The 24742-nt window shown below is 40.6% G+C and overlaps 2 protein-coding genes across 10 annotated transcripts in view; both read left to right on the forward strand.

The window, feature by feature from the left end:
* LOC120955849 (uncharacterized) overlaps positions 1-24742 on the forward strand; it is a 271175-nt gene that overhangs the window by 199866 nt on the left and 46567 nt on the right. The window lies entirely within an intron of this gene.
* The window catches only part of LOC120958823 (armadillo segment polarity protein), a 58574-nt gene that overhangs the window by 30370 nt on the left and 3462 nt on the right, over positions 1-24742 (forward strand). For 6 of the 9 annotated variants that reach the window (XM_040381866.2, XM_049606570.1, XM_049606568.1 and 3 more), the window contains 4 exons: positions 13090-14720; positions 14818-15021; positions 15455-15727; positions 17499-17592. In XM_040381866.2, the coding sequence (XP_040237800.1) occupies positions 13090-14720; positions 14818-15021; positions 15455-15727; positions 17499-17592 (2202 nt within the window). Of the gene's footprint in view, positions 1-13089; positions 14721-14817; positions 15022-15454; positions 15728-17498; positions 17593-19814; positions 21039-24742 lie in introns of all 9 variants that reach the window. The other 3 variants (XR_007452063.1, XR_007452064.1, XM_049606580.1) reach the window with 3 other exon arrangements.

Here is a 24742-nt window from a genome sequence, read left to right on the forward strand (position 1 = left end):
CCTACCACGCCTCCTCTGTCCTTGTGGACGGCCTAAAAAGACTTTACGGGCTGGGTCGTCCGTTTCCATGCGTATAACATGGCCAGCCCACCGGAGCCTGGCGAGCTTTATACGCTGTACGACAGTGAGGTCGCCGTACATCTCGTATAGCTCGTCATTATAGCGGCTCCTCCATTGTCCTTCCACACATACGGGGCCAAATATCCTTCTGAGCATCTTCCTCTCGAACGCGGCTAAGAGGGTTTCGTCAGATTTGAACAGTGTCCATGTCTCAGAGGCGTATGTGAGTACTGGTACTATATAGGTACTATATAGTCCCAGCTTCGTCCGTCGCGACAGGTTCTTTGAAGTGAACTGCTTTTTCAGGCTGTAGAATGAACGGTTGGCAGCCAGCATCCTTGCGCGCAACTCAGCTGCAACAAGCTGGAACAATATGGTTGGCCAATTAACAACTCGACGGCTATTTCAACTCACAATTTTATCTCTCAACTCAATCTTATCATAAGCTCACAAATTTATCGATTAAAAAATAAATCTTATCTACGGGACAGACTACAACTTTTTACATTCCCTCGATCGTTAGGATTTTGATAGCCGTGTTTCGTTGGTTGGATGTTAAGAAAACGCTTTCAAGATTGCAAGCGAACGGTTGCAGGGAACGGTTTACACAAATCGAGTTTTGTCCTGGCCGAAACTGTTAACCGAGATAAAGATTTTTTTTTCTTTCTATAAGAAAGTTTCAACGAAACGTTTCTTAATAAAAAAACATAGGGCCGGTGGCATGTGGTCCTAGTGTCGTGCAGCATAGGAAAATAACATAGCATGAAAAGGTGAAACGATTCGCTGCGTGAAGAGTAGGTGTGTGACAAACTGTTACCATAGCAACTGGGTGGGTGAATTGTTGAAGAAGAGATGGTGTCCTGGATCCTGGTTCGGATGCGGGCGTATTGCGCGCTTTGAACATGAAATATTTGGAATCTCGTCGACCCGTGCCATTACGGAGAACAGTCTCGAAAAGCAACAGAGACACGGAATGAGGACAGACGTCCGAGTAGTGGAGAGGTTATACGAAGCAGAAAATAAGCAGGAACATGAAGGTTGATAAGGGCTGTAGGGCGCAGCACCGGGGCGGGTTTCAGATCGTCAACCGAGCAAAGATCAAAGGAAAACTGCTTTCCACCCTCGTTTCGTTTCTCTTCCATTAGGTGCGGGTAATGGGAGGAAGAAAACACACAACGAGAAAGAGAGTGTGAGTAAGCGCACCGTTGAGAAGGGTACGATTGTTTCTCCCATCCTTGGCAGGTCTTTTAGAGCTGCACGATGGCTGCACGAATAAACATTATTGCATGATGGACAACGTGTTAGTGCTGCCATTTCTATGGCAATAGCACGTTTTTGAATTGAAATTAAATTCATAGTGAGTTTGTATTTGAATCATAGCAAAAGCTTTAAAAATCGACCTTAATTAAAAAAGGGTATAAATTTGTTATTCGGAAGATGTTGTTGTACATCTTTCAACGCATCTACTGCACTTGAGCTCTGAACATTTAAAGCGAGTTTATATAAAATTTGCATAATAAAAGTTTAATTTGCATGACTTGGATACACACGATTTAATAGCAACACTCGCATGGGGAGTTTTTAGCTGTCGAATGTGCTCTACTGTACTTTGAACGAGGAGCATATACTTGATTCTCACCGTACAGTCGATTTTCCAAAAGGTACATAATTGGATAATTGCTGGATGGCCATAAAAAAAACTCTCACCCAATGCCATACGTGTGCAGTGATAATTAGAACGGTAGGGCGATAGCCCTTAATACTAAAAAATCCCGGAAGTGGTTGGTGCAATTGTTTGGCAAATTGTATAACACGACATCGTTGTATTTCAATTATCGCTTTGGTACAACTGTATTACTTCCCACAGTCACAGGGGGAGGTCAGTATCCTTGTCAGGCTTGCATAAATAGTGTGCTCTGAGAGACCAAAGGCCTGGGAGACAGACAACAAATCGACAGAGTTATGTCGTGTGTTTGGGGGCGCTTTATGACATCTATCTTTCCGACTGCTGAAATATTGATAAGAAGGAGAAACATCGATGGTGTATAATTTAGTGTCAAGCCAGATGCAATTTTCTTCCCCACAATCACCCACAACTTACATGACTTTCAATGACATAATCAAATCGATATACTGCCTGTAACAGCGTTTGTGTCTCCAGTAAGTGATATTTCAATCTTGAACATTTATGTGAAACCTCAAAACTGGGCAGTACTCCCTTCATAATAAACAACCGATAAACTCGAAATTCATGTTGTTCTTATGTGAAAAAATAAAATTCTTTGAAGCTAGTGACAGGGAAGATAACTAGCTTAAAAATATGGGAACAACTTCGGAATATATCGAAGCGATGAATATTATTCATTTGACGCGCGCACCCAACTCGCTGAAAGCAATATGTTGATCGGCTTTCCTTTTATCCGCTCATCATTTTCCTCTCTCACAACCCATCCCATCACCGTGCGCTTTTCTCTGTTCAAACACACCAGCAGTTACAGCCAGGTTCTGGGTGGGTGATTGAAATGGTTCGCATGTTTTTGCCACGTGTACTCCCAAAAAGAACAGAAAAGGGAAAATCAAGAGGATGCCAGAGGGAGGACGACGGGATGTTGTCGAGCCACATCCAGTTGTCAGACTTTAAAGGACTGCGCTCACTAGGGTAAAGCGCGCGGGAAGTGATGAGATGGAAAATACGGGAAACCCTTAATTTGTAAGTGGGCGCGCGCGGATGCTGAACACACTCGGGCGATGTCGAAAACTTCAAAGAGAATCCCTAATCACGAAGATGTAGACAGCGCGGGGGTTTTGGCGGCCATTTTTGCGCGGGAAACAAATGAATTTTTGTGTGCTTGTTGTAGGGCGAATTGCGGAACCTTTCGAAATAAAGAGAAACAGAGAGAAAGATACAGATGATACAGATAAAATAGAGAGAAGAGAGAGAAGAGAGAGAAGAGAGAGAAGAGAGAGAAGAGAGAGAAGAGAGAGAAGAGAGAGAAGAGAGAGAAGAGAGAGAAGAGAGAGAAGAGAGAGAAGAGAGAGAAGAGAGAGGAGAGAAGAGAGAGAAGAGAGAGAAGAGAGAGAAGAGAGAGAAGAGAGAGAAGAGAGAGAAGAGAGAGAAGAGAGAGAGAAGAGAGAGAAGAGAGAGAAGAGAGAGAAGAGAGAGAAGAGAGAGAAGAGAGCGAAGAGAGAGAACAGAGAGAACAGAGAGAGAACAGAGAGAAGAGAGAGAAGAGTTGCAGACTATTAAGGATAAAGAGATTACCTGAATCGCTTGGAAATCGTTGTGTAGTTGCATTATAATATTCAATTCGACGATAAATAAGCGGTAGAACTGAGCTAAGATTTATAAGCAGATTATGAGCGGTGCCACCTTCTCTCTATAATCTACCTGCCCAGACAAAAAAACGTCCGAACGGTGCCTGCTTATGGTGTTGTATGGGTGTCTTGACCGCACGCCTCAAATGGAAAGTGCAAACACCACCATACCCAGTTTTATACCTCTTCAAACGTGTGCCGGTTTGAGTGGACGCTGGTAAACAGAACACCCCATCTTTCTCTCATGCCGTTTCTTTGGGCTAACTACTTACAACATTATGCTCGTTTATTTGTTGACCGTTGTGTATCGCATAACTTCGGGCGACTGATAAGATGTTTTTTGTAATGACCTTCAAACACGATTAAATCGTTTTTTTGCTCTGCGTTGTAATTTAGAGAAGCTTTTTTGCTGGAGTTCTTTTATGGTGGACACTGTCTGGATGGATAACGCAACTTAAACTTCGTACATAGTTATTTTAGCAAGTTTTATGACTTTTAAAGATAAAGCTATCTATCACTTAAGTTTCCTAACAAAATGAGTTTTTTTATGCAGCACTGCTCGATAACGGCACGACAGGAATTTAAAACGAGTTCCACTTTGTACTCGTCTCGTACACGTGCATGTTTTTGTCTCCAAGGGATTTGCACACGTTTCCGCTGCCATCAAGCTATACGGGGCGTGTTATACACGGACACAAACGTCCCAAGCAGTGTGAGTTCTTTTGTAACTTGTTGTTGTCTCTGTGTTGTGTTGTGTTCTTAGGACGCACTTACTCTCCGGCTTCTAAAATCGGCTTTATCAGACTCCGGTCGGTCGGTTTGGTGTTGCGCGGGTGGTTGCTCTTTGCCGGTTCTCTTTTTTCGCTGGCCAAAGTTTTCCTTTGATCTTTACAAACCTTCCTGCCAGCTATATAGCTTTTCATTTCCTCTATATCAACACGTCCATCATCCCCCTATTGCCGCGTCTACCTTCTGCCGTCTCTGCTGCTGTTAGCTTCTCATCCCCTGCGCCAATGAAGTGGAAAATCCGCATCGTTATCTGGGTGAGTGTCTGTGTTTGTACTGCCATTTGTTGTGGTAGTGGTTGTTATGAAGTGTACTGTTTTACCTACAACTGGCACAGCTGTAGGCGATAACTTGGCGTTAGTGTGAACTTTAAAATAGCCAAGAATAAGTTAATCCTGACAGTGTTTCCGTCAAAAACAGGTACGAAATCCGGTTGAGTTTTGGCTTTCGTTGTGCTCGCTCAAAAAAGCATTTTATTAAGGCGCCATCGACAATTAAAACTGTCCGTCAACAAAGTATCTTCTGTTGCAGAACATTATTCTATTTGACATCTGGCTTTGTGTATGGAAAACCCCTGTTTTAATTTCGTGAAAAAAAAATTGTCGCGTTTAATAAACAAGGACCCTCTCTCTCTCTCTCTCTCTCTCTCTCTCTCTCTCTCTCTCTCTTGTGTTGCTAATCGAACGCACAACAATTCCGTGATGCTTTTCACAAATCAACAGATAAGTTGATGGGAAGTAATTAATGCTAACTTTGCTTACCGTGAAAGTAGTCAAACAAAAAACCTTTGGTAATGACAGTGTTCTTTTCATGTTCCCTGTTTTAATTCTACAGATACTCGTGTCTTGAGACTAGTTCACGCGGCAGAGTCGTTTCGTGTCATAACATTCGTGTCATAATCGTTTCGTGTAGTAATTGATATATTCTCATTACGGCTTCGTTGTCCATTATGTGACAATCATTATTCAAATCCGTTTAGTTTAATATTTAGTTTAACATGAAGAACGTGCAAATTTGCCTTATTTTTCCCTCGCATGTAGAAATCATATTAATGTAAGTACTATGTAAGAGCAGCCGGTCTCGTAGTACAGTCGTCAACTCGTACGACTTAACAACTTGCCCGTCATGGGTGCAATCCCCAAATAGACCGCGCCGCCATACGTAGGACTGACTATCCTGCTATGGGGGGGAATCAATTAGTCACTAAAAGCCAAGCCCACAAGTGGGTACAGGCAGGCCTTGACCGACATCGTTTGTTGAGCCAAAGAAGAAGAAGACGACTATGTAAGAGCTTGCGTTGTTGGGCTTAAAAAAAATATAGTTATTGATTGTTCAGCGTTCTTTTTATTTAAAGATAATGTTTAATTACGATGCTCGGTAGCAGCATCTAGTGTTTTGTGTACATATTTTATAAATCACATCACGATCATTAAGCATATGAAAATTTAAAACGTTGTGAATAATGAATAAGCTTGAGTGTGGTTAAGTGTTCATTGTTTCTCGAGTCGGTGGTCGCACTTGAAGCTTTTAGTTTTTTGCTGTATGATTTGTTGAATACGTACCAAGATACCATTCGAAAACACTTTGTTGCTTATGTAGTAAGATCCGCCTTATGAATTATCTAGCGAAAGAGGCAAATGAGACAATGCTCAAAGTCTCTGTAAAAAAACTTGGTTTGTTGAATGTCCTCCTTCAAATATGCTTTTGTTTCTTTCAAATACCTTAGCACACGTTTTAGATGTGTCTAGTAGTCATCAGTTGCATCACTCTGAAAGAGAGTAAGGTAATTAACTGATATTCTAATATCTGGACGAAACGTTATTATTGCGTGTTGGCTTCAAATTGGCTTGTAGGTGTGTTAACAATGGTTTGCAATCTGTCATACCATATTTGTTTAGCAGATCCGTCACGTACTTTAATTGAATTATTTTCATCGTCCTAATGAAGTCGCTTGTTTCTTTCATATCGTTTATTTAGATTTTTTTAAATTATTCGTTACAACTACCAGTTAAATTTCCTCCAAATATCTTAATGTCAAAACTTTATCATTGACTTACTCTATCCTTCGTAGCATTTCTATTTTGTCGTTTTCTTGGCTGAGTACTATCGTGGAATAACTGAATTTTTTGATGACTTCAAAAGTGCGTTGACCTACCGGTCAGACTGCATTGTTATTCCATTGTGCCTGTTATTTACTTAAACATGATTGGTCCTTATTGATGTTTGGTCCAAAATTCTTGGACAATTGAAAATTTTAACGTCTGTGGATTAGTGTGTATGCACCTACATGTCTTGAGTCGCCTAATTACCCTTTTTGGCCAAGTAGCTAGGTACGGCAATATTTTAGCTACTGCTCAGCTTTTCCGGGATGGAATCTGCTCATAATAGCGCACCATATCGCTGTACTTAACAACAACGTGTACATTTTTATAGCTCCGCTCTCATGGAATATAATAGCACATTTGCAAACATTTCTTCTCTAACTCTATGATCATTTTTTCAGCTTTGCGGAGGTATAAATATTTTACCTATTCCCAAGTGCTCCTTATTCGTTCCTAAGTGTTTTGAAAGGTTTTTTATTATGGTTGAAAAACTTAAATTTTCTGCTCAATTTCGCTTACACAACATAAAATGATTTAAAAAATAAGAAAAAAAAACCATTATATATGAAATTCGCAAAAATGCCTTCTGATACTCTTGCCTCAAATTTTGATATTCATATCCCCCTTTTTAAATCCAATTTGTTAATAGGTAGTGCGTTATCAACATCGTTATTATCTTATTTATCTGCAATCCACTTTTCTCTGTCGTGTGCTCGATAACTTGGTAGACTTCAGTTAGATAATTTGTGCTTTCATTTCGTTGATACAACGATTTGATGCTATAACTTAAGCCTTTATTATTACATTAAACAAGATACTTGCTGTACTCTTAAACATGTACTGCAACAGCGAAAGGAAAAGGCATTAAAAATGACTAGTAGTAGAATATTTAAGGATTATCGTCATGGTAGTGGGGTTCGAAATTGAAATTAGATTTGTAACATGCATCTAATGAAGGTTTAGAAGCTGAAACCTGCCCTTTAAACTACGTCAACGAGGTTGATGGTGATGATGGATGCGAGAACCTGGGACGAGCGGTTCTCGGATTCAAATTCGTCTACGAATAGATGCAAAACCCTTTGATCTCTTGCTTTCGACCCTTTTCGAATTCATCGCTAGCTGAATAGGCCGAGGTATTTAATTTTTCCCTTCCCAGTTCCCCGAAATGTATAAGCATTTTTGTTGTTTGTGGAAGTATTTGTATGTATGCGTTTGTATGGTTGTGTTTCGTTCCAATCCTTCTCTGTGCATTAATACTACTATCAACAATTGCTCAACCTATTTGCATTGAATGTACACTTCTATTTTCAGTTATTATTTTTAATGTATTGAAGTTATTCTACATAGAAACACATAATTGTCGTCAATCTGGAGTATCCATTCTGTGTATGTGATAGTGCAGTCAAATCGTTTGATGTTGGATGATGTAGTCTTGGGTCTGTTTAGCGATGATGTGAGTACTGCTGATGGTACGTTGGCTGATAATGCCTGTAACAATGAGATGCTGTGTGTAGGTGTTTCAATTGTTATGTAAATTCGTGTCTCCATTTTCCCGTTGAGTTTTAAAGTGCCAGCTGGACTCATAAAGGTGCCGTTGCGTATTACAGCTGTGCTAGTACAACGTTATAAATGGTTCCTTTTTGTATACACAGCAAAATAAGACTGCTGAAAAAAATCTATTAAGAGTGATTGCTTCGTAAAAAACAAGATGTATACTTTTTCCCCTGGTTTCTTATTGTGCAAAAGGATTATGTTAGATACCTGTGTGCAGTTGTTAATTTAAAGTCCACATTGTTGTAAGCAACCACAATACAGGGTTTACCTAGCCAATCCGGCATCGTCAAAGCGTTATCGGGCGACGTAAACCCTCGATTGGGCACTGTCATTCCTAATCGGGCCTTGTGAAGTATGAATCGAGTATAGTACAGAATGAAAGCGGCCTACTGTTGAAGGTGTCGAATCGGTAGCTCCGGTGTGTTTGATCTATTAAGTTGTTTAAAAATATGTACTTTGCATGTTGTTTAACTTAGTGCTTATTATTTTAAAATGTTAATCTAAATGAATCACCAAACAAATTATATTATTTAAACAATATAAAACCGCCTTGCATTGTATGGGCTTTACTGAAAGATTTGTAATAAGGTGTTATGTGTAGATTAACTTAAATAGGCAATATTCTTACAGATTAGCTAAACCACAAGCAAAAAAGCTCTTTTACAGCTCCAAAACAAACAAAAAATCCGGAGCAAGCCGCTTTTATTGTTGACTATGCCCGATTCATACTTCACAAGGTCCGAACAGAAATGACAGTGCCCAATTGTGGGTTTGCGTCGCCAAAAAAAGTATTTACGGCAAACGATGACGCTTTAACGATTGGCCAGGTAAACCCTGTAATCGTAATCGGCCCAGGTGTGCGCAGATGTATGAGATGAGAATAATAATTTCCCATTAAATAGTGTTATTTACAATCATGTGCCGATGTCGTGGTACAGTCGTCAACTCGTACAACTTAACAACATGGCCGTCATATGGTTCAAGATCCCAGTGGACCATGCCTCCCTATGCTCATGCAGATAAAAAAAGCTGCTGTGCTCCCCACTACCAATGCCATTTTCACAGGCTCTATAATCCAAAAACAAACTCATGTGCGGTGGCTATAAGACCAGTGAACAAATTATTAGCGGTTCCATAGAGTTACAAAAAAAACCAATAACGCTCAAAAAAGCAACAGGCGCCAATAAACGGCCATTTCACCCTTAAAGAAAATGCAGAAAATGTTCATGCCACTTTTCGCGCGAAACGAACACAATTTCTCTCACATCATTAGTTCTTCACGATGCGAACGTTTTAGGCAGCCTATAACGAGGGTCGCGTCCACTTCACCCAAACCATGGCAAGAAATATTGTACACAAACTGACTCACAATAAAAGAGAAGAAAGATAAAGATAGACAGTGTGGGAGAAAGAGAGAGGTAGAGAGAGAGAGAGAGAGAGAGAGAGGAGGAAGGAGGGAGGAGTGAAAGATCCATCGATGTCGTATCTTACCACCATCATTTGTGGTTGATTTTGAAGATGTCTTAATGTCAGGGCCGCTTTACCGCTTTCATCTCGGGAACTGAGAACTTGAGTTCTGTCTCGGAGCGTGCTCTCTCTCTCTCTCTACGTCCTTCTTTTGATGCGCAAGGATGCAATAACGCCCCAGGGATATCATCATGTTGAAAGAGACAGTTTACTGTAGCATATCTTCTTGTCTTGCTTTCTTGGCTGCGTTTTAGCATCTCTAATCAACGAATGATCCGTTCCCTGTGTAATCCCTTACAAATAGTACTGATTATGTTTGCGTATAACAAATAGTACTAGTCTAAGACACAACGACCACAACAGAAGCACACCAACAAAATATATCTGTTGGTCAAGAAAGATGTGTGTGTAATTTCGTTGATTCAAGATAAGTGCTCATTATTTTCGTTAGATGTCTCGTGAAGGAACCCAACCGAAACGGAAGTTTTTGTTCAGGTCGGGTAATTTCGAATTTCCGTAACGCGTCTAAAGTGTCCTTGTTGGGGCAGGACCAGAAAAGAAGCAGTCTGCCCGGAAGCGCATCACCTTAGAATTACCCGCCCCTACCCATTTCGGAAACTAACTACGATAAGATTTGTCATCTTAGTATACATGGTAAGGGGAAGTAGGAAGAAGAGCTCACCTGTTTTTTTATGTTTGGGGGACTGGAAGCTGTTTGTTTGTGGGCGCCATTTGTGTCGTCGTGCCTTCACGTGCATAAGGGTACTCCGAACGGCTCGATCCACACGGTTATCGTAAATCCGGCTCAAAGGACCAACAACTGAAAAAATGGCTTTTCTCGCAGCTTAAGGGGCTATTTAAACGATTTTTGTTTGTACATTGTCTTTTTCCATGTTGGATGTGGCTACCTAATCGTGGTTGTTTCCGCTTCGTTTCCTAATCCTGGTGCGGTGCCACATTTGGTTGTCCCAATTTAACCAAACTTAAAGAAATTTCGAAATTCAAACAAAATAAAAACAAAGTAAACATATTAGATAGACTGTTCCCTTCTTCTGTCTCTCCTTGTTAGCCCTGTTAGCTCAGTAATACAAGACTAGTACACCTTTACCTGTGCTGGAAACATTGTTCTGTGAGCAAATTTCTATTTATTTTATATTTGTTTGTTTTGTTATCTCCACCTAGAAACGAAAGAGAGATTGCTGATGAAAATCAGATAATGAGCCTAGAAATGATGGGGTTTAATGTGGATAATTCGCGATTGCATTATCCTTTAAGGCTTCTTGGGATTGCAATTGGGTTGCATGGGTCGGCAAACTTCTCTACTAAAGGGGAAATTGAAGGAAATTTAAATGCTTCGGGCCAGTTCTATGACATACGCTTGAAATCTCTTATATATGTTAGGCCCCAAATACACGAAGCGCTTTTCCGCGTCGGTAGAAACGTAGAAATGCTCACGGTGATGGGTATCTCTGCGGAGCTGTTATACGCGTTTCCGCACCCATAACGTAACAGAGCATAAGATAACAGAGTACATAAATTGTTATGCCGTATCCAGCACGCTGCACTTAATTACGTTATTTTACCTTCTTTACCTATTTTACCTTTTTTATTTTCCTATGGTGGTGGTACAATTGTTATCTCGCACGTCTTAAAAACATCCCCATTATTTGTTCAAACCCCATATGTAGAAATTATCTGGAGAATTTGCCAGAGTGCTAATCAAAATTCAAGAAATGTCTAATGTTAACCTATCGTGTTCTAGATTTCATATCTACTCCCAAAAAACATAACCCGAACACGAATAATTTCGGTCGTTATGCGAAATTTGACTCGTTAAAAGGGGTATTTGTTTCTTTTTCGTTATGTGAAAAACTATTACTAATCGTTATAAGGGGTACTCGTTATAAGGGTTTTGTATAGGTGGGCATGGCCGGGTAGGTTGTTACGTTAATAATAATAATAATATTAACAATAACAATAATAATAACAAGAATAACAATCATTTTTTTAGTCCAAACGATTCAGCGCCAAATATTCACACAAAATCGGTGTGGAGCTGATATGTTGGGGATTTAATTGTTTTCTTCTAGCCTGGTCCAGTATACAGTGATCATTTGCCCGCATAAAAGAATTGTTTGTTAGGTTTTGCTTAAAACTATAATAAGTTATTCATTTTGATAGAACAAACTAAGACAAACTCAAATGTTACGGCTATATCTGTCTGTCTGTAAGTCTGAAAACGTCAGATTTATTGACGGCCATTGTTAATAATTGAAAAATAAAGAGATAAAAATGGGTTATTTGTCAATCAAATATAAAGTGTTGTAGATTCGTCGTTTCTAATCTGATTTTGATGAATAAGTTTTGGATATATAATGTAACAAAATTTGTAAAATTTGGTTATTAGTGGATGTCACTTGTAGTAACATATTTCAGGAGGGGTTCTTCCAACGTTAAAGTTTGTTGCACTTGGGCGGGCGGGTGATCACTCTGGCCAATGCATGCATCTTCTGGTATCCCGTAGAGCAGCAACCTGATTCCTTTGCTGTTTCTTCTTTTCATCAATGACGCGACGATGGTCCATCCGGCTGATAATCATCTACTGTACGCGGATGACGCGAACAATTTTCGTGTTATTCGGGGACCAGAAGACCACGCCCAAATGTAAACTTTCTTGCATGATTTCCAGTGTTGGTGCAACCGCAATGCTTTATCTCTTTGCATAGATAAATGTAAAATTATGACTTTCAGCCGTTCTCGGTATGCGTCATTTTATGATTATGCGCTTGATGGACAGTCCTTGGTGCGAAAACAATGCGTTAAGGATCTAGGAGTATTGCTTGATACGAAATTATCATTTAAGGATCACCTGGATCACGTAATAGCCAGCAGCAGTAGAGTGCTAGGACTAGTTATCTATATGACTCGCAAGCATGTAGCACGTTTGGAATCAATCCAGCGCAAAATTACGCAGACTAGATGTTTGCTACCCGTGTTACCCCGGGTTAGGCGAGCGAATACCGAAAGCCAAGCTGTCGTTCATCGCGGGATTTCTCGACGGCCCTATTGACTCTCTGTCACTACTGGCCATCAACCTGTACGTTCGTGCCAGGCCGCTTCGGACTCGGGCTATGTTGGCTCTCGATGATCGTAGAACACAATTTGGCTCCTCTGACCCGTTCCTACTCATGTGCCGCGCTTTCAACGCTGCCAGCGACGCTTTTGGTTTTTGCTGACTGAGTTTAATGATCGTGTTTCTGTTCAACTGATAATTTCGGTCCCATAGTGTGTATTTTTATGTTCGAAATTAATTCATCCATTGTAAAATATTGTTAAAATGGTTCGAGAGGGCATTACTGTTCATCGATTGATAAATAAAGATAAGCATAAACATGTGGGACTGTTTTTTGATTGTGCAATTAGGACCCAGGGCTATTGTTATTGTGTCTACTGTTTAGTTCGATGCTGGTTGTAGTTGAGTGGTCTCTGGTCAGTTGCTCCATCTCAATGGCATTTTGTGGGGTGATCAGTGTTCCATAGTGGTGCGGGTCCTGGTGGATTTGATAGGCGCATATAGCTACCGCTATTTCAATGCGGTCTATGGTGTTTCGTCCAGCGCACTATACAATTAGAAGTGTAAACAAGTTTCACGAAAGGCAAGTAATAGCGAGGAGGAAAAAGGGATTAGGAAGGTGAAGAGAGACAGGAACAGTAAGGACACCTCGGCTATCTCGTCCTAATAATATCAATGTATCCCCGTGCAAATTTACAAATTTTGGTTCTGGTCTTGTTTTTTTTCTTGCAGTGTCTCATAACCCGTACAATTCGTCGGACATGCCGATGCCCTCAGCAAAGGAGCAAACACTGATGTGGCAGCAAAACTCGTACCTCGGCGACTCCGGCATCCATTCTGGTGCCGTTACCCAGGTGCCGTCGCTTAGCGGTAAGGATGACGACATGGAGGACGATCCGCTGATGTTCGACATGGACCAGGGTTTCTCGCAGAATTTTACGCAGGACCAGGTCGATGATATGAACCAGCAACTGAGTCAGACGCGCTCACAGCGCGTCCGAGCTGCGATGTTCCCGGAGACACTCGAGGAAGGCATCGAGATTCCGTCGACACAGTTCGACCCGCAGCAGCCCACCGCGGTGCAGCGGCTGGCCGAACCGTCCCAGATGCTGAAGCACGCGGTCGTCAACCTGATTAACTATCAGGACGATGCGGATCTGGCGACCAGAGCCATCCCCGAACTGATCAAGCTGCTGAATGACGAGGACCAGGTGGTGGTTTCGCAGGCCGCCATGATGGTGCACCAACTGTCCAAAAAGGAAGCGTCCCGGCATGCGATAATGAACAGTCCGCAGATGGTGGCCGCTCTCGTCCGCGCGCTCTCCAACTCGAACGATCTCGAGACAACCAAAGGTGCGGTCGGCACACTGCACAACTTGTCGCACCATCGCCAGGGTCTGCTCGCGATCTTCAAGTCGGGTGGAATACCGGCACTGGTAAAGCTGTTGTCTTCGCCGGTCGAGTCGGTGTTGTTCTACGCAATCACCACGCTGCACAACCTGCTGCTGCACCAGGATGGCAGCAAGATGGCGGTCCGTCTGGCTGGCGGACTGCAGAAGATGGTTGCCCTGCTCCAGCGCAACAACGTCAAGTTTCTTGCCATAGTGACGGACTGTCTACAGATTCTGGCATACGGCAACCAAGAGAGCAAGCTGATCATACTCGCGTCGACAGGTCCGAGCGAATTGGTACGCATCATGCGCTCGTACGACTACGAGAAGCTGCTGTGGACGACGTCCCGCGTCCTGAAGGTGTTGTCGGTATGCTCGAGCAACAAACCGGCCATCGTGGAGGCAGGCGGCATGCAGGCACTCGCAATGCACCTGGGCAATCCGTCCCAGCGCCTGGTCCAAAACTGTCTCTGGACGCTGCGCAATCTATCCGACGCGGCCACTAAGGTCGACGGACTGGAGACGCTGCTGTCAGGGTTGGTGACTGTCCTCGGTTCGTCCGACGTCAACGTGGTCACCTGTGCCGCCGGTATCCTGTCGAACCTGACGTGTAACAATCAACGCAACAAGGTAACCGTTTGCCAGGTGGGCGGTGTCGAGGCACTCGTCGGCACGATCATCAACGCCGGCGACCGGGAAGAAATTACCGAGCCGGCCGTGTGTGCTCTGCGCCACTTGACTTCGCGTCATCCGGAGTCCGAGTCGGCACAGAACGTTGTACGCAACGGCTACGGGCTGCCGGTGATCGTAAAGCTGCTCAATCCCCCGTCCCGCTGGCCGCTCATTAAGGCTGTCATCGGGCTGATCCGCAATCTAGCCCTTTGTCCGGCGAATGCGGCACCATTGCGCGAACACGGAGCAATTCATCTGCTGGTGCGGCTGCTCTTCAAGGCGTTCCAAGATACGCAACGGGTAAGAGAGAGATAGAGAGATAGAGAGGCAAAATTGTATCATTGAAAACATTATTGTTAGCATTATTGTTCATCTTGTTTCACATCTTTTGTTCCAGCAACGCTCATCGGTTGCTTCGAATGGATCGCAGCCGCCGGGCGCGTACGCCGACGGTGTCCGCATGGAGGAGATCGTCGAGGGTACGGTCGGTGCACTTCACATTCTCGCCAAGGAGGAGTATAACCGACAGGTCATCCGCTCGCAGAACGTTATTCCGATCTTCGTCCAGTTGCTGTTCTACAACGACATCGAAAACATTCAGGTTCGTGTCTTGATAATTTCCTTGCCTTCTTCTAACTCCCCGCCATGAGCGAGACAGCAGGCGGCTTTGGAATGAATGCTATTAAGTGAAAGGGACGATTAGTGTGCTGTACAGTGGTGTAGAAGAAAATGAAAGGCATCATTCCTCATCTGATTGTGCAGACTGGCTGTGATTCTGCGCAGAAGCAAAATTTTTGAGTTTCCCCTCCATAAGCGTAAAAAAAATCACTAAAAGGCGTGGCTTTAGGATGGTATCCCCACGAACTACATCTTAGAGCTCTAAAGGATACTCCACCGCTCAGAAGATACAATATTTTGTATTTCTTCGTTTTTCCCGACATTATCTCTGTCCAGAATTTCTGATGTTCCTGTATGCTGAAACATTCCTAACTGCATTGTTTTCTGATATTATTCTTTTAAAAAAATAATTTTAGCGTGTGGCCGCTGGTGTACTTTGCGAGCTGGCTGTCGACAAGGAGGTGGCCGAAATGATCGAGGCTGAGGGAGCTACTGCACCGCTTACCGAGTTGCTCAACTCGGCAAATGAAGGTGTCGCCACATACGCCGCAGCCGTACTGTTCAAGATGAGCGAGGACAAGTCGATGGATTACAAGAAGCGCTTCTCCAGCGAGCTGACCACCTTGCCCGTGTTTCGCGACGACAGCATGTGGAACAACGGCGAACTCGGTATTGGACCGGACCTGCAGGTCAGTAGTTTGGGAGCGCCCTGGTGTGGGAAGAGCGTTATGTGGGACGTGGATTCGTTCGTTTGCAAATGCGACTTTTTTCCTTTTTCGCAACGTTTTTCCGTGTTTGTATGTGTCTCTATCTTACAACGTTACTGATTAATAACACATATATGCTGTGAGAGGTAGGAAAGGGATTTAGCGAGATACTCCGATCGCTCATTTTACTCGTATTTACTTTACCCATTACGACCAACCGCTTTGAACGTATATATGTGTGAGTAAGTCTTTGTTTCTCTCCTGGAAAGTTTATTCTCCTTACCTGACAGGTTTATAATAATAGTTTTTCTTCGTATTATTGTACGAAATGTTCGAAAATGTTAGACTATTCTGTATGTCCCTCAACAACACAGAGGTTCCGCGACAAATATGCAAATGCACCTGCGGAACAACTTTAAGGTAACGCATAAGCAAAACGCATTGATACCAGGGCTATGGGTGTGCCAAACATAGTCATATTAGTTTCTAATCTCAAAACTTCGACACTCCGGCTCAAAGATACATTTTTGTTTTTAGTTTTCATTCCCGTTGACTATCTGGAGTTTTAAAACATTAAAACGATTTGAATTTATTATGATTGTTATAAAAGGAAAAAAGCATGCGCAATCTAACGATTTTCGAGAGGCATTTATTGTTTAAATTTAATTTGAACATTGTTTTCTCCTCTGCCTCCGTTTCGTCCGTTTTTTCCTTGTTATTCTATACATATTTAAAACACTTTTTCTGTACTATAACTGCCTCTCGAAAGTCCGTTAACATATTATATGATTCGATCCAAAATTACATAACTCCGTCTTCTCTTTCGGATAGTTTGAGTCTAAAGCAATTTTTATCAATATCCGTTATTTCTCTTTTTCTCTTTTCCCTTCCACTGGTTTTCTCCTTTCTTGTCTTTTTTCTCTTTTTTTTCTTTCTCTCTCTCTCTCTCTCTCTCTCTCTCTGTCTCTCTCTCTCACACACACATGCACTCTCTCTCTCTCTCTCTCTCTCTCTCTCTCTCTCTCTCTCTCTCTCTCATTCTTATTCACTATTATCCCCTTTTTTTATTTATTTTTGTTTTATTTATTTTTACGTATAATGTTTTTTGTGTGTTCTGGTCGATGGTTTAATATAAATATCTTCTGTTATTCATCTTTTAATAATTTATTTTGTTCATTTTTGTGTTTTTTACTTTTGTTTCATGTACTTCTTCCTACTGCTCGGACTTTGTCGGGAATTTTTTACTGTGCCTGGAACATTTACTCACCTTCATACGCGTGCACATTCAATTCTATTTTTACATCATCATAATTATATCTTCATTTTACAAAACAATAATTAAAACGTCCTGAAAACGACATTTCCGGCTAATCGTGGATTGGATTGCGTTACGGCGAACCAACACCGGAAAACACATGTGCCCCCTCACAAACACACTCGCACTCCTGGCTGATTGGCTGCTGCTGTTATGCAAACCCGAAAACCTCGTCCTGGCTCTCAACAACATTGGCGCAATCTACAAAATCATCATCCGTACTGCTAATGTGCCCAAACCGTCCATCCCGATACATATTTATGCACATTTCACGCACATCATAACCGTATTTTATCACATTGATCCGATGTCCGTGTATGCGTTGGTATGTACACTACTCTGGTGTTGTTGTATCCGCCATATGCAAAATTCACAAATCTCTCGTCATGCGGATTTGGTGGAATGGTAACTACGGTAATTGCCGGTTTACTGTCGTAGGACATCCTGTCCCCCGAGCAGGCATACGAAGGTCTATACGGACAAGGGCCGGCGAGCGTACACAGCTCGCACGGTGGCCGTGCGTTCCAGCAAGGTACGTAGTACATAATCCACATTTAACTATCTTGGTTCATTTAGCTATAGCATTTAAGTCAATCACAGAGCAGCAGCTTACCACTCATTTACTAATCAGTTACTTTGTGGTCCAAAACGGCAAAAACTTACAATAATCGACCACTAGTAATAGGTACATCCTCGCTGGCTTGGTTGTTGGGGGAGGTGAACTAATACTAATTTACTATGAGCTATTTTGTATACTAATTAATCTTAAAATATTGCCAAGAAGTGTGCTTGGTTGCTTGGTTTAACTGAATGTAATGTAACATAATCTTTACCTCTTTTCACTGTGCTGTGCCGTCTACATTGTTTACATTTTTATTCAGTGTGAAGATAACACGTATTTTTATTCGTGTCGCTACTCTACACTACCTCAATGTATGTACAAAATTGCTATAGTACCCTAAAGTATTTTATATCTCTTAAGGACTTGCAAAATTAAATGGTTTATCCAGTGATTTAAGGCTGTTTTACATCTTCACATTTTACATCTGAATATATATTGTTTATTAAATTTCAAGAAGTGAAATGCTTGGTTAATTTACTTAAAAAAGCAAGTAAATTACTATCGATTAACGTTTGCATTTAAAAAAAGTACAAAAATTGTCGATTTTTCATGGATTTATCTTCACCCGTTCTGACGGAATGTTATTTGCACTTTCAATAATAGTCAACAGCCACAATTTGAATTATATTTTTGCCAAATTCTAACCGTGATGTACAAAAAATTGAAGCAACATCGTTTTGAACCTTATGCGATAAAAGAACACAAGACAAGAATCTCCATAGGAAGCTGAAGATGAATTTCTATAGTTAATAACTACATTGCTGCGTTCGCTTGGCCGGGAGGTCAATGCAACATACCAAATAATGAAATAGTACATGAGAAGCATAGAACATACATAACAGGAAGCGGGAATCGCGTCCACTGTTTTCGCAGTGGCAAGCAATGACGACGCAATTAAAAGTGAACATTTTAGGAGATGAGGCGGCTAAGTCTAGAGGTGACGCCCACGCCCTAGTCAGCAAACTGTTTCAACATCCCTCAGCAGTGTCCCATCGAGAATTTCTGGATCAACATCGTTTGCAAAAGATATATTCCAACAATTTTGTAGCGAAAACTGAAGAGAAATTGATAAAAAAAACTAACTTAGAAGTGAAAAACATGCCTATACGCATGTTTTCGCTCACCATGGCGATAATTCCGGATAAATAACGGCAGCTAGCAAGCTCGTAGATTTGTTTTTGCAAGTAAGCTTCAATTATTAACTTTCAAGGGAAGTTTATTAAAAGCAATTATATGTCTTAATTTTTTTTCTTTAACCATAAAACATACATTTTTTCTATGCACTCGTTAGTGATCTGAAAAGGTATTACTTTCAAATGTCTAATGTCATCTAAGTTAAAAGTTAACTCTCATTATATTTATTGTTGCAAAGTTAGCAAAATAATGATTCTGTATATCTAACCTGTTGGCCACTAAGCGAGGAAATACTCAGGGCACCACAAGGGGCGAATTAAGCACTACGCAAACTAGGCGAAAAAGCTTGGGCCCCGAGAAAAGGAACCTACCTTCTGCTCACAAATAATAAGTTGAGTTTGCTATACAATCCTCAGGTTGTGGATCCCTTATACCAGGGGTCTCTAAACTACGGCCCGCGGGCCGCATGCGGCCCTCAAGTGCTTAAAATGCGGCCCAGATGACTTTGCCAGATTTAGAATAAATATTAGGTTATTTTGACTTTTTCAAAAGAAATTGTATTTTTTTTACATTTCTTAGACAAAAATCAAGCTTTAGTAACACGAATCTGTTCAAGTATCGTTAGTATTTTGTTATAAAAATGAGATTTAAACGTTCATTCATCAATTATAGGTAACATCAAATGGCCCTCAACATGGTGATTTTTGAAGCAATGCGGCCCGCGGGCTGAAAAGTTTGGAGGCCCCTGCCTTATACAAACCTTCAACCCAACACTTCAGTAAGGAACTACATTTGTGTGTCCGTTAAGGTCTTCCACTCGTCTTAATCAGCGGTTTGGGGCGCTACCGACGTCTGTCTTTTATCGCTACCACACATTCTGCGCACTAGATACGCTCGTTAGCGCTAGCTCTCCCACTGTTTCGTGTCGAACTGTCCATTGCTCATGCACTTTTCTATGTGAGTTATCTTGTATCTCTCTCTTTTTTAATCTATTCCAGCTAAACCAGCCTAACATATATCATCACTAAAAAGAGCCTCCTAGTAGACAGCGATCGAAAATTCACAAATATACGAAATCTAATGAAAGCGTAAACAAAAACTCATACCCTTGCGTGTAATCAACCAAATAGAGCACTATTGAAACACTCTTTTACAGACCCCAACTTTCCCGTCCGTCGCTTGTTCGATTTTATGGCAGATTGTGAGTTGTTGTCTAAAACAGTTAAGAAAAAATCAGCAATAAGTTCTAGTCACGTTATAAGTTCTTACCCTCAGTTTGGTGTCCTTTCTATTTTGTACCTTCCATTCCCTGTCGAGATAATTATGATCCATTGGCAGTTTTTTTTCGAATCTTGCACATTTTTGCATTGTTCCAGCAACCAAAAAAGCCTTCAGTGGATAAGTTTTGTGTGTGGTGCGTTCTATAAAGAAAATAACAACTACTAACAACAAGGAACATAAGCAACATCGCAAAACAAATTAACTAGATTATTTGTAATTTGTGTAAGAGTTCGCTTTAAATTTGGGTTTTTTATGTGTTTAATGTGCGTAGTATTGAAGTTAGCTTTGCTTTAACAGTTCAGGCTACTCCAACTAATAGTGAAGAGAAAAAAAGAAAACTCTTTTAGATGTAAATCTTACAACACAGGTATTGTATCGCAATACAAAAAACTGTCTTCTTCGGATACAGTAGCAATACAAAACGATGAAGAGTTCCTTTTGTCTATTAAGCTACTATATTTTATAGACAAAGACGTGTCTATGGATGTATGGTCATATTTCATCTTACGATTGATTAACAGCAGCCTGCATAATGTTTAGAGCAGCAGCTAGACACAAAACGAAGAAGAAATGAAGTAATTACTTAAGGAAATTACTATCAGAGATCAGAAATGTCGCTAGTAAGGTTTGAACAAAATGGCGCGTATACGCAATGTGCAATATTTGGTTCCGTTCATCCTGTTGTTTTTTTTTTTTTTGTTAAATCCACACCAACATTTTCCTTTCCGCGACCTCCATTCTACCTACCTTCCTTTTCACGACCATTGTCTTCGAATAGTGTTTTTGTTGTGCGTTTGAAAAAAGATCGACAGCGATACACACTGCCTGCAAAACATCAGATCGTGCTTTGGGATCGACAGCATCGACAACGAACCACAAAGACCGACACTATCACAGCTCTTGTTCTTCAGTTTGTGATTACGATTAACATCTGCCCCTTGGTAATTAAGTCGCTGAAACTACTAAGCAGGCACAGGCCTTTTTACTCATTTTTATAGCTTTTTCTTTTAGGTTCGTTTGCAATATTTTTTTTTTTGGTTTGCGTGCGTGTACTTTTCTAAGAGTTCTTTTAATTTTTCTGCATGTTGTATGTTTATATAGATAAAAGACCCTTTTCTTAAGACCTACTTCAATTACGGCGTTTTGCCGATACAATGATATACATGTTGACAGCTTAATTTTGCTTCAATGGAAGTTTTTTTTTTATTTCTCGCCGATAACCGTTTCATATGTATTAATTAAAATGTCCTGCATTTCTGAACTTGGACATATGATTGTGTGAACGCTTGTTGCATTAAAATTAATACAGGTTGGTAACGCAAAAGTGATACACTTTGTTTATGTCATAAAATTGAAACTATATTTTATTTAACTGCTGAATCGATGTCAACATCTTTAAGTAATAAAATTACACTGTACTTGGTTAAGTTATTTCACCCTAGTATTTGAAAACGGCCCGTAAACGCTTTATTCACAACACGCACATATTTATTCGGCATTTCGTCCCAAATCTTCACCAAACGATGCTTGAATTAGTCCTAACTCAAATGCTTAACGTCGTCGAGCTTATATTCCCAAATATTGAAGTCCAATTGCTTCAAAGATGGGCCATTCAGATGAGCTGATGAAATGAGGCATATTCTCCTTACACCCAGTGCTGCAAAATGTCATGAGTATCACGAGATTTTCACCAACGAAAACAATGAACATATCCGTGGTAGCTTGATGCTCATTGCTGCAATAAAAGTGCGCCATGACATGCTGAACACGACATGTGAATTCTTGAGTCCAACGCGATACTCTGACTGACAAGCTTAGCTTAATGCCGGAGCAAGCATTATCATGATTTTTTTCTGGCTGTGAACAGTGCTGAAAAATGCCACTGTTTCAATCATCAACACTCATGACTGATACGAAGCTCAAATCAGATCACGTACACAACTGAGATGATCAGTGACTATACTAAAACAGTTGGAGAATCAATCACATGCTTGGTGATATTTAGTTTAGCACCCAACTTTTGATCACTCACTTGGTCACGACATTGTTGTCGGCGATAATCGCGACATTCTTGGAATATACATGGCGCGTAGGCTCTATTAACAAAATGAGCATGCTTTCTCCCTCTATCTGTTTTGATTATCTGTCGGGACAAACAGAGCGAGAAAACATGCTCATTTTGTTTCTTGGAACCACTCGCACGCAATGCATATCTCCCGTGACCATCGCAATCAAAGTGGGTTTATTATACAGGTGGGCTTATCCCGAACAAATTGACAGCCGTACTGTAGAAAAATGAAAACGAAATGACAGGAGGGGATTCGATCATTTGTTGATGTATGCGTGTGAATTCCAATGGCTATTTTGGATGATGTGTCGTAGTGTGGGTGAAAAACTACGTATCACAATCGAATCCCCTCCTGTCATTCGTTCGTCCAATATGGCCTTCCCGCCAAACCTATAAGCCCACCTAGTCCCTATACCCACTTTGATCGCAATGATCACCGACTGAAAATGTCGCGACCAAGTGATTGAACACGAGTTAGTTGCACACAACGTCACCAAGCAAGCGATGGTCGCACCAACTGTTTAAGGCTCGCCTCTTATCTTCGCAGTAGAGCTCGTGACGCTGAGATGATTTTGTTTCAGTCGGAATTGGTCATAACTATGTCAGTGACATTTTGCAAAACTGATCACAGCAAAAAAAAACGTGACATAGTGACTGACCAAGCGATGGTCGCAAACATGTCATGAGCATGTATTGGTCCCACCAACCGTTCTGAGTATCACCTCTGATTATCACAATTGAGTACGTGACGCTGATATGGATTTTGTTTCAGTCAGATTTTTGTATGACATTGATAGTGACATTTTGCAGCACTGCTTACACCATTCCTGAACTATTAAAGCCTTATGGAACTGAATACTGTTGAAAGCAAAAACTGTCTTTTCCAAAAAGTATGTTATGTTTCAAATGGCTTTTCATAACGAATTACAAATAATATCCCTTTTTTATTCTTACGCCTCTGTCAATGAATAACAATGGCCCATATCGCATAATATTTCGATTACGATCGAAATTGAAAACCTGTACACAAAAATTCATTTTGAATGAACAAAAATCACTTCGGCAACGTTTATAAATCGAAATCGAATACAGCAATTATCTGATATACGATTTCGAACGAGACCGAGCACAATTGTTAATAGCGTATCTCGAGATTTCGCGCATAGCGGATCCCTATAGAAAAAGAGTTTATATTACTGGTTCAAGGATAAGAAAAAACGAAACAGAGTTTTGAATTAAATATTTTTATTGTAAAACACAGGTATCTTTTGCATAAATTCAATGCAACATGCGTTTTGATCATTAGTGAAATGCAAAAAGAACATAACATATTTCAAAATATTAAAATTTAAAAAAATCACACGGCGCTGTTAAACTAAGAGAATCGCGTACTGCAAATTCACGTAGGGGAACCTGGGACAAAATGGTAAGGTGGCGCGAAATGGTCACCTGCATTATTGGCAAATTAACACTGTTATGATGACTTCTAATGATTCATAAACATCAAAGACAATGTGTAAAGCCCGCATGAAAGTTTCATAACCTAAGATTTCAAAATAAGTGAATAAATCAACAAATAAAATGTTTGCTCGAAACGATTTAATTTTCACAGTTTCGAAAATAAGCTTTCGTAAGAATTTAACTAGAAGCTAGTCTCGTAGTCTCCGGTTGCCAACTCGTACGACTTAACAGCATGCTCGTCATGGGTTCAAGTCCCAAAAGGACCGTGTCGCCATACGTAAAAGTTTGTAAAAGTTTGTAAAATGTTTCACTTGGGGCAAATTGGTCGGTATGTTTTGACAAAAGCAACATGATGAGGATGTGGTATAAGCTAAGGTCGCTACAATATACTAGCTTTTACATAAATAATGCTGTGCTGTATATACATAAATATCGAACGTTTTCATACATATCGATAAGAAAAAATATTGACAACATTTGACTAAATTATTCAATAAAACACTAATATACTAAACTTCAATCTCTACCCTCACAATTCTACCAAAATGCAAGGGCTTAAACCAAAACCTGAAGTCTAATGTTGTGGTCCATTTTGCCCCAACAAGCGAGGCCATTTTACCCCACACAATATATTTTCACGACTTTTGATATTTTTTAAATTCATTTTTTTTGCTCTTATTATTTGTTAAATTCTTACGAAAGCTTATTTTTGAGACGGTGAAATTTTTACATCGCTTAGAACTATATTTTATTTGCTAAATTATTCACTAATTTTGAAATCTTATGTTATAAAACGTTCATGATGTGCTTTGCCAATAATGCAGGTGACTTTGAATATGCCAATAATGCAGGTGACCATTTCGCATTACTTTTTCCATGATTGTTTTCCATGAATAAGACATTGAAGTATCTATTGCTGTCAAAATAACAGTGTAAAGTGGTTTAACCAATAAGATACAAAATCCTTAACAAAATCCTTAACAGATCCATTTTGCCCGCTTTCTCTTATATATAGTATCGCGTACTGCGGATGATTGCTGTAACCAGTTTCGACCAGTAGACAATTCCTATATTAAACATCGTGCATTCGACAAATTTAGTCGACAATTGGTACCA

This window comes from Anopheles coluzzii, chromosome X (assembly GCF_943734685.1).
Source record: "Anopheles coluzzii chromosome X, AcolN3, whole genome shotgun sequence".
NCBI lineage: Eukaryota > Metazoa > Arthropoda > Insecta > Diptera > Culicidae > Anopheles > Anopheles coluzzii.